Source organism: Bos javanicus, chromosome 13 (assembly GCF_032452875.1).
Source record: "Bos javanicus breed banteng chromosome 13, ARS-OSU_banteng_1.0, whole genome shotgun sequence".
Classification (NCBI taxonomy): Eukaryota; Metazoa; Chordata; class Mammalia; order Artiodactyla; family Bovidae; genus Bos; species Bos javanicus.
The window spans coordinates 21,755,339-21,770,291 of NC_083880.1; the positions used below are offsets into that span (position 1 = coordinate 21,755,339).

A 14,953-nucleotide genomic window follows, 5' to 3' on the forward strand; every position below is an offset into this window, starting at 1 on the left:
AGGACATTGAAGTCAAATGGGACATGCTGCTATTTAAAGAAGCTTGGTGAGAAGGGAAGTAGGATTTCTGTTGTTTTGTTTTTAGGAGTGTATTTATATGTTAGAGGTGTTGAGAAGAAAAAAGACATGAAGAAAAGGAGTTGAGAGATGACTGAGAATGAAGCAATATATGTGTAAGCAGGGATGGGTCAATCCACGTGGATGAGAGGAGATGGGTAACAGGGAGAAATCTAGGGTATTCCTCTGGGCTTGTTGTTTTCTCAGTGTAATAGGAGACAGCAATATGGCAAGAGTGAGTGGGAGAGGTCAGAGTATGGGGTCCAGGAGTTGAAATAGCCCATAGCACATTTCTGAAGGAGATGGAAAAGGGAGCCTCCTATGTATGTATGAAGGGTGCGCCAATGTGAATTTGGGGCCTGCTGACCACGGTGACCATCCTTGTGCTTTGGTGACATCAACACTAAATGTTTTCATGTGTGCTTGAATCAATACTTATTGATTCAAGGAATCATGAAATATGCTGATCCAGCTTAAGCAAGCAAAAAAAAAAAAAAGAAGAAGAAGAAATTTTCTTTGAGAGAAAGAATATGTTATTTTTTAAGACATAAAACTGTAAAGACAGTATTTAAATCTATTAGATGGTAAATTTAGTTTAATATTTTTAGCAGCTAGGTTTTCACTGGCTTACTGTTCCATTAAGACTAATTTTTGCTTGAATTTTATTCTGCATGGTCAAATAATACCATGCAAGATTTAAAATGTATCTTGGGTAGCAAGGACAGGCGTTAATTATTTAACACTAATTCATAACAGTAAGTACTGTGACCGAATGTTATTATTTCAGTTACAGTAGTGAATTAGCAACTAATTGGATCAAATTTCAATAAGTGATTTCAACATGTCTTAACATTATGCTCAGCAACTACAAAAGAAAAAAAATTTTTTAATATAGAGTTAAATTAAAATGGAATTCTAAGAAATATCTGTTGAACTTAAAGAAGGCAAGAGAGGAAGAAAAAATGGACCACATGATGGATGGACATGAAGGAAACAAATAGCAAAATGGAAGACCAAATTCAGGCATACCAATAATTTTACTAAATGAGTCAGAAATTCTACTTCTATGTATTCAAAAGAAAGCATAGCCATAAAAATATTGTACCAGAATATTCATAGCAACTGTATTCATAATTGCCAGTAACTGAAACAATCCAGATGTTTGTCAATAGAATAAACAAAATTAAATATTTCATAAGATGGACTACTACTCAGCAGAAAAAAAATAACAAACTGATGATACATGCAATAATATAAATAAAACTTTAAATCATTAGTTTAGGTAAAAGAAGCCAGGTATGAAAGAGTATATATAATATGATTTGATTTATGTGAAATTCAGTATAGATGAAACTAATCTACAGTAAGAGGAATCAGCACAGTGGTTTCCATGGCAGGGTAAGGTCAGGATTGATGGGAATGGAATCAATCGATTGATTGATTGAAAATTTTCTGAAGGCATGGAAATAGTCTGTATGTTGGTTTGGCTGATGATTTCTTTGGTATATAAGATCTGTGCATTTCCAGGTTGCAAATTTTACCTTAGTGGGAAAAAAAAAGAAAACAGAAATGTTGATGTACTTCTCACGAACTAGATAGTTTTTTCTTAACTCTCATGAGTAAATTTTTTCAAGCTTCTTAAAATTCTCAACAAAAGAGAGCAAAAAGATTTATCCTTAACAAAGAAGCTTCTCTAATTAATAAGCATAAAATGTAATGCCTCTGATTACTTGATTCATGGTTTACTTTAAATTATTCTTAGAATCGTCCCATGTAGTTGCTAATAGTGATAAAGTTATCTTGCAATTATTGGATTTACTGTACACCAGACATTCGTCCAAGGGTTTTGCATGTTGATCTCATTTAATCCTTAGAGTACCCCATGAAGAAAGTCATACTATAATCCTATTTTACGCATGAAATATCAGAAGGACAGGGATTTAAGTATTCTGTCTGGGGTCCCTAATCTGTAAGGGATGTAGCCTGGCTACAACACTAAACACTCTGCTGTCGGAGCATGTGCTATGCTCCCCGTAGCCATCCTGGCCTGCAACCTGGGAGAGCTTCTCCAGTTGTGGCACTGAATGTAGCGGAAGAATCCTCTTCACCCTGTACCTATCAGAGTGAAAAGACAGATGTGTGTCCAAACCACTGAGCTAATCTGGAGCCTTAGCACCTGCACGCCTCTCAGTTTTGGCTGTACTACCAGGTCAGTATGAAGCCTCCTTGAAATTGTTCACGGAAATGGGATCCTTTCTCTCACTGAAGCTTGAATGCATGTTGAATGAAAGCGTGGACACTGTAGCCATTTGCCTGCCACTCTGCCTCTACTAAAGCCATCCAGGATCTCAGCAAACACAGACAGCTCCAGGTGTCAGTTCATGATCAGAATGAGCCCCGTGGGTCCTCTGAGCCCATCCTTCGACAGGTTAAGTGCCCAGGTGACTGTAAGATTCATAGTAGTGCTTTATACCCACGTGTGGGGCCAGTTCACAAAGCTGATTTAATGGGAAAGGTAAGGCTGAGACTAGTGCTCACCTCGAGAAGTAGCCATATTCTATCCTACATTCAACGTGTGGAGCTCTGTATTCCAGGAAACTTGATATTCCAGGACCTAAGGGAAGACAGCCATGATAAACACACTTTTTTAGCATGCTTCTTCCTTCCCAAGCAGGCCAGCTGAATTTGCCCCCATTAAAGCCCTTATCTGAGCCATGTTTTGGCAGTTCTGATGTGAAACATACCCTTCAAAACTGGTCCTCAAGTGATTTCAGTTTTTTCTTTCCACCCTTGATATATGTGCCTGTTTTATTAGCTCTGGTAACACACATTAAAATATAGTTCGAAGCTCTACCCAACTTTATTTTTTTCCAATTTCCAATTCTGTCTTTTTGAGATACATTTATATAGTCCTGCCCATTTACCCTCCTGGGAGATTTCATACGTCAACCACAACAAATAGCAAAAGGTTGTGTGGTTGTTAACATCAAGGGCTAATGTTCAATCCTGAGGTACCCACAAGGGCCAAATTGACATCTCCAGCAACTAAATTAACCCATGCTTTCATAGGAAGCACTTAGGTTCTCATTAATTGTAAATATAAACTCAGGTGCCAAAGAACTTGAGACTGGCTTAATATTTAGCAGTTTTCAAAAGAAGCTCTCCATAAGGTTAATTTTGTTTAGACAGCCTACCAAACCACAGCAGCTGGGCTTTTGTTTTTCAGATACTGTCTGCAGATTCTATGTGGCATGGCCATGTCCCAGTTACTGCTGGAGTCTGGGGAGAGACAGGTTAACTCTTACGGAGCTTGGTGGTTTGTTTTCCTTCAAAGGGGTCAACAGTGAAGGTACATGGAGATTGATCTTGATCTTTCCACTGGAAAAGCTATTCACTAAGACATCCTTGCTTTATCCAGCATGCACTTAAGCTTCCCATTTCCATGAATAATTTCAAGAAATCCTCATATTGACTTGGTAAGACAGCCATGATTAAAAGAAATGGCAATAGCAAGGGTTCACATTAGCTAAGTGGTTTGGACACACATCTATCTTTCCACACAGACGGGAGCAAGGTGAAAAGTTTCCTTCTCTATGATCAGAAAACATGATGGATTTGATAGGGAAGTGAACATTTATTGCATTTGTATATTCATTCATATGTTTGTATATAAATGAACTGTTTTACTATAAGGGACTTAATTCAAATGGACAGGATTAAATGGCATAAAGAGTCACTCTCTTCTGTACCCCCAGATCTTGAAAATACATTGTCAACCTCTTCTTTGGTATTCCATTGTAATTGTGAATATATTTGTCATATATATTTAATATGTTTACTATTTAGATGGGAAACTTAAGTACTAAGATTTCTGTGAGTTATTTTATAAAAGTAGAGATTTTTAGAAAACAATTTTTAAATATACTTTTTTTAAATTTTATTTTTAAGCCTTACATAATTGTATTGGTTTTGCCAAATATCAAAATGAATCCATCACAGGTATACATGTGCTCCCCATCCTGAACCCTGAAGAAGCAAGGCAACTTGATATAGAAAGCTGATGTTAGGAAAACTTTAAAAGTTAGATCTTATAAAGATCTTGGTTGCTGAAAATATTAGAGACACGGGTCAATTATTACAAAACATAGCACATACAAATAAGAAATGAAAACCAGAATGGATCATTACAAGGATTTGCTTTTGGTGTTGCAGTAGCTATAGATATGGTGAATCCCCTGTTTCTGATGCTCACACACACACATGCACAAAAGCACTAATCACATAACAAAGCTAGTAGCAGACTGGGTGGTGACTACTCTCCAAAGTCCCTCATTTTGATGGAATCAAGCATTTCTTTTAATATGATTTCACGGAAATTTTATTTAGACTTATTTTCCTGAGATAAAAGGTAGCGGATTATTGTTTAAAAAGGATTGTCATACCCTAAGCTCTTTTAAGCCAGAACATTTTATATGTTTCCCTGAATGAAATTTCACAGCTGCTCTGTAGTAGCACAGGCTGCAGACGAGAAGCTGGGCCAGCTGCCCCTGCCAGAATATTATTCTCACCACACATAATGCACTTAGCTGTGTTTTGTGCACCATTTTAATATCTTTTCACAGTACTTACTCAAATCCCTCCTAAGGAGATGTCATCATGTGAATTATAAATGAATGTAGGGTCACAGTGATTCGTATTGTGGATTAAGTATGGCTCGTATAATAGTTTCAAGGAACCCTAATACCCAAATAATATTGACAGATTGGTAAGCATCCAAAAGAAAAAATAGGGACACCATGATTAAGAAAATGAAAGAACAAAGAGAATTATGAGAAATAAGAAGGTATGTAAAATACCCAGAGAAACTCTAAATGAAGTCAAGGTCATGATCATGTTTGTAGAAAATTTAAAAAAAATAAATAAATAAAAATAAAAGAGACATGAAGGAAATTATGTGAGCTACGAAATGAGATCAGTTGCAAGGGAAACTTCCAAAGGAAAAGTCAGTTTAGTGAAAATTTTTACTTTTACTTGATTTTCTGCTGTTATATTTGGTAGCTCATAAATGGGTTCAATAATATTCCACAGGGAAACTCGTGTGTTTTCAATCCAAAAATGCAACACTAACATTTTAAGCATTTTGTAGTTCAATTTCATTCTGAAGTGTTAAAAAAGAACACTTGACATCATCTGTATAAGATTTATGGATTTTTGAACAAATTCATGCAAGACTTTTCCCAAAGCCTCTTGGTCCCCCAAAAGACATTATATTGTGGAATTTATAGGTTTTTTTAAAAGCCAAGAGAATAGTTAGATTTAGAACTAACTCTTTAAAGTGAATAAAATTTCAGACAAGGAATGTTTCTACTTTAGTTTTACTTTATTGCTGGACTTTAGTTACTGACAAGATTTAAAAGTGGGTATGATCATTTCAGCAGTGTATTAAAACTTCTAATGTATTCAAGAATTGTACTTCTAAATATCATTAATAATACTACATACATATAAATACTGAAAAAAAAATAACAGACGTAGAAAGACCTAGGAGACATAGTGGTCTAAAATTAAATGCTACACCTTGAAGAAACAAAAGGTCAATTTTTTTTCCCTTCTTTCCTCCTATCGTCTTTCTTCTACTTTTTTCATCTTATCTTTTATCAATACTTTATGAACTTTTCTTGGAGTGCAGAAAATTAAACACATTTACATGAGGTCCTGCATATTTTCAGAATGTGCTTAATGCCTTTTAAAAATCTGTCATCTTTGCTATCATGGTAGCTATAAAACTTACCAAAAGATAGTATAATGCTTTGATTGATTTGACAGTTCTCAAAGTCCTCTCTGTGTCTAAATATTGATCTGTGTTTTATAAAGTACTAAAAGTTAGAAACTCATAAGAACTGATAGGTCACTCTGTGGATCAGATGGGAGTGTATTATCTTTGATACTATTGATTTTCTGTGCTTCATTTATGTTTTAAAGTATGTCTATAAGAGAGCAGAAAAAAGGCTTTGATTTGGTAGCCTTTTCAAATATATTTATGTATTTCCTCTTTTGTTTTTGGCTCTGAGGCTCCCTTTGGGGGGTCTTATTGTCTCTTATCATTAACTCATCGTATTTAAATATACAGGGTAAAGGTAAACAATGAAAGACTCGAGCTGTCCTCTGTGTGATACTGTGTGTGTGAAAGAGAGTAATTCTTCAACTTTTGTTCACTTTGGGGCGTAAATGAAAGCGCATAAGACATTTCTAAGACTAGAATAAGAACTTGGTTTTCAGGCTAGATTCCTCCTGACCTCTTTGAATATTCCCGCAACTCATATAGACTCTTACGAACTTTAGAAGTTTGTACCTGAAACAGGTTCAGAGTCTTCTTCGACCTACTTCTTTCTACCGATTGCCAAGAATAATCAGCTGTACCTCAGGAATGAATATTGTCAGAGATGACATCTCTGTTCATTGTCTTTTCTGAGGAATGAAATCAACTTATTTGAGCAGTCTGCCCTCGAGGTGAATGAACTAAATTTCAATTATGGAAATTACTAGCACTTCCTTAAACCTTTTAAATTTCAACTTGTGTTTGAGGTGATCATGATTTTTATCACAGAGGGTTCTCTGTGTTATTTGCAGTTTCCCATAAGTGTGTAAACCCTAGTCCCTTTAATTGAAAAGTGGTATCAAACTGAAAACCAAATAGTGAAATAATTTGAAATCAAAGCACATCAATGATGTATTCACTTTATCTCCAGATTCAATGTTCCTTAATGTGCCATCATAATACCTGTTAATAAAGAAAGCAGCTAGAATAGAGATGCAGAAAGCTTGGCTAAATAGTGAGAGCAGAAGAGTAAGTTCTCCAGAAATATGAGTACAATTTTTGCCACTTCATTTTGATTATTTCTGAAGTATTTAGAAATAGCATGGGCTTGGGACACCAAGATACCTCTGTAATATTTTGAAATTTGCTACATTTCTCCTTAAATGATTTGTTCTAATTATGACACGTCTTAAAGTCATGTGCACATTCATGGGTTCCTAAGTATTTCTTCTGTCTACTGGTTAGTAATATTGTGAAAATCCATGAAGATAGTTTATTTTGTTAAAATCATCATCATCCAAAGATGTTTTAAAATGCTTCTTGGCTTGTAACAAACTACATTCTGTACAGGTTTCACTAGATATGAAATGGTGTCTTAACATCCATACCAGAACTGCAAAGAAGAATTTGTAAAGGAGGATATTATAAGTAGCCATTATTAGAAATATAGATTAATAATCATTGTGAGTGTAAGCATTTATGCCTAAATAAAAGGAGTGAGTGGATTTCAAGGAATAAATGCAGTTATGATTATGATTTTTTATTCTAAAGATTGGCAACATATGGCCTGCAAGTCATAGATAGTTTTATTGACAAGAACTGCTGAGTTCTTGAGTGAAACATGTCCCTAGCTCTCCTCTTCCTTCCTAAGATAACTGTCCCTTGCCTGCTGCCTTCTCAACAGGCTCTGGGTCTCTGGCCCATTTGAGAAATCACAGTCCAAGGTCAAGTCACAGGTGTCTTTTCCTTCCCTTCCCCATCTTCACATACACACACACACACAAAATTAAACTAGACTTTATCATGCTTCTGAAAGATTACTAATCCCAGAAATAGAACCAGATGCTATTTGGATAGATGGATGCATGAATGAAAAGAGAGCAAGATGGATGAATGCATGCATGCATGCATGGATGCATGAATGGAAGAAGAGATGGATGGATATAAAGAGGGATGGATGGGTGGATGGAAGGATGGATGGATAAATGGATAGATGGATGGATGAATGGATGGAAGGAGGGGTAGTTGGATGGAATTATACATGAGATTTGAATAAACGTTCAAGACTTCCTTTCGTGACTCTAGCAGATATTTTTGCCACATATTCTCCAAAGCAACATTTTATTTTTTTTAATTTAAATTTATTTATTTTAATTGGAGGCTAATTACTTTATAATATTGTATTGGTTTTGCCATATATCAACATGAATCTGCCATGGGTGTACACGTGCTCCCCATCCTGAACCCTCCTCCCTCCCCATACCAACCCCCTGGGTCATCCCAGTGCACCAGCCCCAAGCATCCTGTATCCTGCATCAAACCTGGACTGGTGATTCGTTTCTTATATGATATTATACCTGTTTCAATGCCATTCTCCCAAATCATCCCCCCTCTCCCTCTCCCACAGAGTCCAAAAGACTGTTCTATACATCTGTGTCTCTTTTGCTGTCTCACATACATGGTTATCGTTACCATATTTCTAAATTCCATATATATGCGTTAGTATACTGTATTGGTGTTTTTCTTTCTGGCTTACTTCACCTGTATAATAGGCTCCAGTTTCATCCACCTCATTAGAACTGATTCAAATGTATGCTTTTTAATGGCTGAGTAATACTCCATTGTGTATATGTACCACAGCTTTCTTATCCATTCTTCTGCTGATAGACATCTAGGTTGCTTCCATGTGCTGGCTATTAAAACAGTGCTGCGATGAACATTGGGGTACACGTGTCTCTTTCAATTCTGGTTTCCTCGGTGTGCAACATTTTAAATTAATCCTACTTTTCCATGAAAGGAATCTGTCGTCCTCTTTTAAAAATTAAAAAAAAGCCAAGTGTACAAAATGCAGTAATACAAGTACTTAAGAATGAAGCCAGACTCTTAAAAGTAACAAATATTAAGGGCAAAACATAATTTATGCAGTGTCCTGAATCTGACAGTGTAATTTGCCTCAATCTGCCTCATATAAAATATAATAATGTAATAACTACATTATTTAAGTACTTATTGTATGCTAGGTGCTTTCTTATGTATGTAATATGTGTGAAATGTTTGATTTTCACAGCAACCCTATGGCATAGTTACTGTTACTGACATGGAGAGAGGGCCTAACCAAAGACTAAGCAGGCTACATTAGGAGCAAGTGTGTAGCTGCCCGCCCCATGGCTGAGCAGCCAAGGATGGGTAGCTACCACTGTCCTAAGTGGTGAAATTGGCTTGAATTAACTACAATGTGCAGTGTGAGCCTTCTTCCTGGAAGTTACAAGCCTTCAATAAGAGTCCAGAGTTGTCAGATCCTGCCATTTGAATTATTGTCAATGTGAGAAGACATATTCCTGATACTTCTTCCTCTACCATCTTCCCAGAATCCTCTGAAAATGAACTTTTACATAACGGATTACTCTAAATTATACATTCATGACTAATGAACTTCTGTTATGTTAAGGGAAAGCTTTAGGAATTTAAGCTTTATTAGCTATGGAGTGCTGTGCAGTGCTTAGTCGCTCAGTCATGTCCCACTGTTTGCGACCCTGTGGACTGTGGCCCGCCAGTCTCCTCTCTCCATGGGGATTCTCCAGGCAAGAATACTGGGGTGGGTTGCCATGCCCTCCTGGGGATCTTCCCAACCCAGGGATCGAACCCAGGTCTCCCACATGGCAGGTAGATTCTTTACCATCTGAGCCAACAGAGAAGCCCATTAGACATGGAGAAGAATTACTGAATACGAACTATGGGTCTCATGCAAAGAATAAACAAATAATAGCAACAAAACTTGAAAGCATGGATGGGAAGAATTGGGAGTTCATATTTCTTTTCTCTATTTGGAATTTTGTTGTCTTGTATTTACCACACATTCTGATAGATAGTCATGTCTGGTTTTTTTCTACTAATAAAATTATGATAAAAGAAATAAATCAGTGCTTATTAATTGAGGTTTAATAGACCAAAAAATGTTTAAAACATAGATGCAAAAGTTGGAAATAACAAAGATGTAAATTGCTAATGAAAGGATTAGGAATCACTGTTCTAGAACTTCTATGAGTCTTAAAGAATTGTCTAATGATTCAAAAATACCCATCATATTATGTAATAAGGTACAATTTCCTGGTGCACATAATTTAAGAATATCTCCTCTAAATGCCTGAGTAGACATCAATATTATAGATGTAGACAAAATATTATAGAATCTTAGAACAAGAGAAGACTTTAGAGATTGGCTTTATTTGGTTGCTTGGCTTGGCTTGGCTAATTATTGCTTTCAAAATTTAATTTCTCCTTTTTCCTTACTCTCTGAAATGGATATTACAATGGAGAGCATCTTAGTAAAAATTACAGAAAATTATATTAGTCTGTGGCATAGTAGAATATTTTCATATGCTGTGTGTTCCCTTTAGATAGTGATAAACTATTTGCGGGTCATTTAGCATCCATCTGTTACACTTTTATAGAGCATTTCAGTTTAAAACAGAGTTTGAAAATAATCCTTTGAACTCATGCACAGACTTTCTCAAAATGCCTGTGTAGCCCACCAAAAGATGTTTGGTACTCTTCAGTTCACATTTTCCAAAAGAAAATGAGAGAGGAGATTTCAAAAAGTAATCAATTTTTCCATAGGTAACAGTGCCAGTGGTTTAATGAGAAAGATCAAAGTTAAATTTATTATACAGTTAATTAGAGTTTTAGATTTTCCCCAGTACTTTTAGAATAAAGGCTATTAATTTTGCCTTATTTAACAGAATAAAGACTATTGAACCATAAATTAAAACACAGTTATAAATGTGCTTTTAATCATTAAGAGTATGGGTTTTTCATTTGCCAAGCACCTAACTGCTAAAATTGGTGTTGCGGAAAAGAAAAGTCGTTCAGAAAGTAAAAAAAAAAAAAAAAAAAATTCACTGGTACTTTATTAAGAATATGAATATCCCCCTGAGTGAAAATGCAGATCTATGAGTGCACCCATGAATGTCTGACAGCGGTGCTGTTCTTCCAGCCTCTACAGATGACAGTGCAGCCGAGAAGAAAGGAGGAGCCCTTCATGCCGGTCTCATCATCGGGATTCTCATCCTGGTCCTCATTATAGCCGCGGCCATCCTTGTGACAGTCTATATGTATCACCACCCGACATCAGCAGCCAGCATCTTCTTTATCGAGGTAAGTGTCAAGTAGAGTACGTGAAAACCTTGCCGACTGATGAACTGTAGCCATTTGCTAACACCACCTGCATTTAATATTTAGCACATTTTCTCCACTTTGCACTTGGGAGCTGGCTGGTTTCACATACACACGCACGCACGCACGCGTGTATTGATGGATGGCTTTCATGTGCTGAGTTCAGTTACCTTATCTCAGGAGCTTTTAAAGAAATAAGCCATCTTGCCTTTTCCAGACCTAAAAGAAAATAGAAACCATATTTTTTGTCTCATTACAGCAAGTATGTGAACCAGCTGTTCTTCTGATCCTAAAAGGAATGTACCATGTGCCACAGGCTGAGGGACTTAGCTTAAATCAACTAATCGATAAATACTGAGTATTAGCTGGGTTCATAGTACAGTATGATGGGCCTGCTCTTAAAATGCTTACAAAACATTTAGGAAAAATATAGATTTCCCTACAAAATAACAGTTATAACAATAAGATAATGGTATGTGCCATTGCCATTTTGTGTGAACGTGTGTGTTTTTATACATTTATCAATATATATAAATGCACATGCATGCACACACACTCATTCAAACACAGTGAGAGCACCAAGCCAAAATGAGTGTTGTGTTTGCATGTACAACATGCCAGTGCCCAAGAGCAATAGGTAGGAGGAACAGCGTTGGTGTACAAAGGGCCAGAGCCAAGCCCTGGTATCCAGGAGGCCTGAGACTGGGAAGCCTGGGGGCCACAGGATAAGGTCCATGTGACCAAGTCACCTTCTGTCTCTCAGACAACTGGCTTCCTGGTCCCTCTGTGTGCATGGCTTTCATCCCAACATCATGGAGCCAATGCTCTTCAACACAACATAAATACTAGAGCAGTGAAGGAAACCTCCCTCAGAGCTTCCAACTTGAAAAGTTTAAATCTTCTCCAGCTCACCAGGTGATATACAGATAGTCACTTAGAATTTTATTCACGTGTTAAGTGAGAAATTGTGATGACCTTTAAACTACAGATTTACCTTTGGCCTCTGTACCAGTGGAAAGTGAATGCAGATCAATTAAAGAATGGTTCAGAAGTCCCCTATGGCTCTCAGCTGTCTGTGGAGTGAAGTGCAGTCTTCTCAGACCTCCTTCAAGACCTTGGCTGTTTCTATCTTGCCTGTCAGTTCGGTTTTTAATCCCATAGCTCCTCAACTTGGAATTCATGTTAGTTGCTCAGTTGTGTCTGACTCTTTGCCACCCATGGACTGTAACCCACCAGGCTCCTCTGTACATAGAACTCTCCAGGCAAGAATACTGGAGTGGGCTGCCATTCTGTTCTCTAGGGGATCTTCCAGACCCAGGGATTGAACCTGGGTCTCCTGCATCACAGGCAGATTCTTTACCATCTGAGCTGCCTTCAACATGGAGTTCAGTACCATCCAATTCACTTCATGTTCTTCTCCACACGCACCCCAAATTCTCTGTGCCACCAAGACGTTGCTCCTTCTGTTCCTTCCACCGAGAAAGTCCCCTCTTACACTTCAGTCTTTGAATTCTGGATCCCAGTAGCCTTCGACACCATGTGCCCTGTAAGCTTTCCTTACCATCGCTCTGCCAGGACAGCCGCACATATTCTCTCTTTCCTCTGAAATTCTATCCATAGTAATATATCTATATATTTCTCTGGTATTTACCTTTCTGTTTTGCATTAAATATATAGGTGATTTATTCCACCCTGAAGACTTCTAACTTCCTCAAGATTTCAATTAAGTAACTGAAATCTCTTTCAAATAAGGGTATTCTATAAGTACTTTCTAGAAAAAAGATAAATATCCTAGGATATTTCAAACTTCCACTAAATTTTCACACACAATGTCTTCCAAAACTGGCATTCTCACTTAAAGTGATAATTTAATGACTTACTGGAGTGGGAAAGCCATTGCCTTCTCCAGGGGATCTTCCTGACCCAGGGATCAAACCCAGGTCTCCCTTATTGCAAGCAGATTCTTAACCGTCTGAGCCACTAGGGAAGCCAAAGTCGTAATAATTGTATAATGATGAGACATTGTGTTTGGTTGGAAAATTCACATTAAGTCTTGTTGATGTGCTTCCATCTTAATTCTGATGGAAGAAAGGTCATTTCCCAAGGTTATGACTGCATTGCTCCAAGGGCTGACAGGTGACAAGCTGTAAATCTTCAGTGACTGACCAGACACCAAGCTGCTGCTGTAACCCTCACGTGTTTAAGCCTTTTAATGCCCTGTGTCCTATACTCTCATAACACAAAGAAAGAGACAGGTCGAGTGGTGGATCGCCTTCCCCAAGGTCAAAGATCTGCAGTTCTAGGAAGAATCCTCGTCTTTCCACACCTATTCCTCAGGTTCCCAGCTTCTCTTCTCTTTGCCTTTTTTCTTGCCATTGAGTCATTTGCCAATAATTCTGCCTCCATCACTGGCTCTTTGACACCCTGCCGTCCTCATGCATCTCACAGTGGCTGGTCAGCAGATGATTTTTTAAGATAATCATCATAATTGTACTATTATTAAAGCTGATCCATGTCTGCAAAATCACAACAGAAATGCATGATGACTGCCCAGTTTTACTGACATGCCAGACCTATGAATTCAAAGATTTGAATTACTAACTAAATTAGAGCTATTGGTGCATGAAGAGATTGTGTTTATCAATATTGTCTAAATTGCTTTTCATCTTCTATATTATACTACTGTCTGCTTTTTAGGCGAATTTCATGTGCTTTTTTCCATTAAGAAAGTTGTACCTCTTCATTATTAAAAAAAAAAATCTGTGGAAACATAAAAGCAAAAAGTAAAGTCATTTAGAGTCCTAATGTACAGAACTAATCACTATAACTGTGTTTTTCTGTAATTTTTACATGCATAACTTGGTGTCTGCCTACTTAGTATAATTGTGATTTAACTGACATGCAAATTTATACTTTTTATTTTTGAAACATCATTCTGATGGCTGTATGCTATTCCATTCAACATTCATTCAACAGCTTTAAGTTGATTGTCCCATATGCTGTGAAGAGATGTTCAGAAACACCAAGGGCCTAACATTATTTACGATGCCTTGAAGTAAAAAGAACCTTATTTCAACCAATTCAACTGTGCATTAGTTTTCTATTGCTGCTGTAACAAATTACCATGAACCTGATAGCTTAAAACAACACACAGTCTCTTACAGTTCTGAAGGTCAGAAATCCAAACTCAGTCTCATTAGGCTAAAGTCAAAGTGTTGGCGGAACTGACTCCTTCTAGAGGCTTTAGGAAGAATAATTTCCTTACCACTTGCAATTGTTAGAGGCTGCATGCATTTCTTGGCTCCTGGCCCCTTCTTCTCATCATTCCATCTCTGCTTCTGTCATCACATCTTCTATTACTAACTCCAACCCCTACCATCTTCTCGTCAGGCCCCTTGTGATCCCAGATAACCTCCCCAGGTCACGGGCCTTAGTTTAATCACATCTACAAAGTCTGTTTCGCCTGTCTGGTGGTTGACCGGTTTTTGCAGTTAGGACATGGACATCATTGGGAGGCCCTTATTCTTCCTACCACAGATTGAATCAAATGTGAACTGCATCACACACTTCTCATTAAACTGGGATATGCCCTTGACTTTAAGACACATCCCAATGTCCATGATGTTAAAATGTGACCCAGTATGTTTCTTGTGTATTTCACCACGAAATCCAGACTGCATTAAACACTTATAGAAATTAGTTTCCATGCTAAAAAAAAGTGTATGCTGTGATGAATTTTTTTTTTATTTTTATTTATTTTTTTAATACCAGAAACAGTGTATATTGGGATATAAACAAGTAACAATTTTGTGATAGTTTCAGATGAACAGTGAAGGGACTCAGCCATACATGCACATGTATCCATTCTCCGTCAAACCCTCTTCCCATCCAGGCTGGCATATAACA

General features: G+C 37.2%; 1 protein-coding gene across 2 annotated transcripts in view; it reads left to right on the forward strand.

Moving 5' to 3' along the window:
• PLXDC2 (plexin domain containing 2) overlaps positions 1-14,953 on the forward strand; it is a 426,407-nt gene that overhangs the window by 376,497 nt on the left and 34,957 nt on the right. For both annotated transcript variants that reach the window (XM_061435962.1, XM_061435963.1), the window contains one exon: positions 10,869-11,029. In XM_061435962.1, coding sequence (XP_061291946.1) covers positions 10,869-11,029 — 161 coding nt within the window. The remainder of the gene's footprint in view (positions 1-10,868; positions 11,030-14,953) is intronic.